The sequence below is a fragment of the Geospiza fortis genome, unplaced genomic scaffold (assembly GCF_000277835.1).
Source record: "Geospiza fortis unplaced genomic scaffold, GeoFor_1.0 scaffold317, whole genome shotgun sequence".
In the NCBI taxonomy this organism is placed as follows: Eukaryota; Metazoa; Chordata; class Aves; order Passeriformes; family Thraupidae; genus Geospiza; species Geospiza fortis.
In genome coordinates, this window is record NW_005054398.1 from 1770195 (window position 1) to 1772955 (window position 2761).

General features: G+C 50.2%; 1 protein-coding gene across 1 annotated transcript in view; it reads right to left on the reverse strand.

The window, feature by feature from the left end:
- LOC102032457 (dual oxidase maturation factor 2) overlaps positions 1-226 on the reverse strand; it is a 5195-nt gene extending 4969 nt beyond the window's left edge. Inside the window, exon 1 of the mRNA XM_005425884.1 lies at positions 80-226. Within this exon, the coding sequence (XP_005425941.1) occupies positions 80-226 (147 nt within the window). The remainder of the gene's footprint in view (positions 1-79) is intronic.
- Between the last annotated feature and the right edge of the window lie 2535 nt (positions 227-2761).

Genomic DNA, 2761 nt, shown 5'->3' on the forward strand with positions numbered 1-2761 from the left:
CATTCCCGGGGTCCCAGCACCCAGAGCCCCCATGCCCGGGGTCCCAGCACCCAGGGCCCCCATGCCCGGGGTCACGCACCACCCGGCCGCGGATGCCCGGGGTGATGAGCAGGAAGCTGCAAGCCAGCGTCAGGAACACCACGGTGACTGTGATGGTGCTGATGTCGAACACGGCAGCCTTCCTCTGCTGCGGGTAGAAGGGGTAGACGCCATCGAAAAGAGTCATCCTGCCCCTCCCCCAGGAGCCTGCGGGAGACAGGAGTGACAGGCGGTGGCGGCTCGGTTCTGGAATAACCAGTGAGGGAGGTTCAGCTGAAGGGTCCCCCGAGGGACAAGGAAATGTGACGCTGGCAGCGAGGCGGGCAGAGCGCTCAGAACACTCCCAGCAGAGGACACGCCACCCAAAACCCTCCGTGGAGGAGAGGAGAGGAGGTGCCTGGGGCAGGCTCAGCAGCCCGAGGGGCTGTGGCACCCGAGGAGCCACAAGCCCTTGTCCTGAGGAGCAGCCCCAGAGCAGGAACCTGTCGAGCAGCTCTTGCCTGCACAGGGCCAGGCCTTTCCCTCCAGCAGGTGCAGCCAGGGCTTTCCTCTTTGGGGTGGAAATGCCCAAGCCCACTGGGGAACTTCCCAGTGGGGAAAGAACGCAGAAGTGTTTTCCTTCAAAATGACAAGGAACCGCTGAAAACATGGATTTCACAATAGCAAAATGATCCCCAGCCAGGGGCCAGCAGTGCCAAGTGGAACAAAGCCCATTTCTCCCATTCCTGCCCATTTCCTCCAAGAAGATTTTCCCCACGAGCTGTTGGTCTGACGAAGGAGGAAGAGGAAGGATTGGTGCTGCACTTGGCTGAGAGGGGCCAGAAGCAGCCCCTATTCCCAGCATGAGGGTCCAAAGAACACTCAAAACTCTGTGAGCACATCTCAAGGCTAAAAGAAGCTGAATTATATAAAATTAAAAGGTGTGTGTAATTCACACAGATGACCTTGAACTTCCTCTGGCACTCCACTTCCAGCAATTACACACCTTATTCCTGTGCCTGGGTTAGATCTTTTCTACCAAAACTGATAATATGCTTAGTCCTCATGTTTTGCTTATTTAATTGCCTCTCTGCATGTAATAGCTGCCCCAGGAAGCTTGCTAAAGTCAGGGAATGCCAGAGCTGATCTGACTCGTGTCCAAGCAGCATTTTATTCTGTTCCTTTACAGAGCGGGTGATTTTATTCTCATTTTCCAAAAACAGTTTTAACCATATTTTTGGGTAAGATCCAACCCAGAGCAATTCAGCCACAAAAAGCTGGTCCCAAATCCCTGGAGATGAGTGGAGACCACAATAATTATCATAAAACAGTTTGATTAGGCAGCTGAATTGCTTTTCAATACATAAAGCAATATTTGCTTTGAGAACTATTTTCTGTCCAGTAACCCAGATAATAACAGCAAAGAGTGGAACAGAGATTGGGATTTTACAATGGCTCTGAATTTAGCTTGACTGCTACAGACTGACAGAGCTGTTGGGTCCTCTTAAAAATCTTCTTTGGGGCCATTTTGCTGTAACAGCTTTGGGTTTATTCCTTGGAAAGCCAAACCTGGAGAGAGGCAGCCTTCAAGTGTATTTACCTGGCAAGAGGAGCTGCAGCTGATTCCTGATGCTCCTGAAGCCCAGCAGAAGTGCCCACAAAACAGTCAGAGCTGCTGCAAGAAAAGAAATAAATAAATAGTTTAACCTAGGACAGATTAAATCATAATGGCTTGAATTCCACTTGTTCCTGGTACCTTTGCCCAAATTTCCTATGAGATACAATGAAGCAGGAAATATTTCCAAGTGTGTGTTCACCAAAACACAACTCTTCGGAGTTTAAAACTTTAAAAACCAGAACATAGCATGGAGAATGCTGTCTTGATAAATCTAAATTTAACTTTCAACCAACACCAATGGATGTTTGCATTTCCATACTCTGGGACTTGTTTTATAGAGAATTTCCAGGGAAACAACTCTTTTGCTGTCTGTCCATCTTCCTCCCTTGATTGCCCTTCCAGCATTTTTGCAGCTCTTTGGCATTTTTGCAGCTTTTAAGTGGAAAAGTGCTGCCTACAGCTCACAGCAGGAGAAACTGAACTTGTTGCACCTTGGGAAGCACCCTCCACACTGAAGCACTGCTGTGACCTTAGAGGGGACCTGTGGGACAGCATATGGAGGGGGGAAAAGCTGGAAACATCTCCAAGGAAGGATCAGCAGTTCAGCAGAAGCAGACAAGTTAATCTTGTATTTTAAAATAGTCTGGATCTGGAGGAGAGAAAGACAAAGGAGGCAGAAAGTTTGCTCAAACCCCAGAAGTTTCTCCTTACAGAATCTCAGTTGTCCTGCCCCAGAATGAATCAAGATAAAAGGATTTTTTTGGAAGTGCTCAGCCAAAAAACTCCTGGTGGCAGAGCCAGCAGCAATCCTAGCTGGGGCTAGCAGCAATCCTAGCTGGGGCGCTCAGGGCTGCAGATTGGTATTTTCCATAGAAAAAGAAAAAAAATCCCGTCCCCTGGAAACTGAAACATCAGAACTGCAATTCCCAGCGGGGGAAAGAGGGGCGAGGAGGGAACCTGGCTGCACTTTCCTGCCCCTGTAACAGGGTGGAGTAGAGGAAACCGAGGGTTAACTGCAGGTGGGAAGCATCCTCCCCTCGCAGCCCCCCGCAACAGGGACCGGGGTCGGGGAGTGCCGCCCCCTCCCACCACCTACCTCCTCCTCCTCTTCCTCCCGCTGCTGCT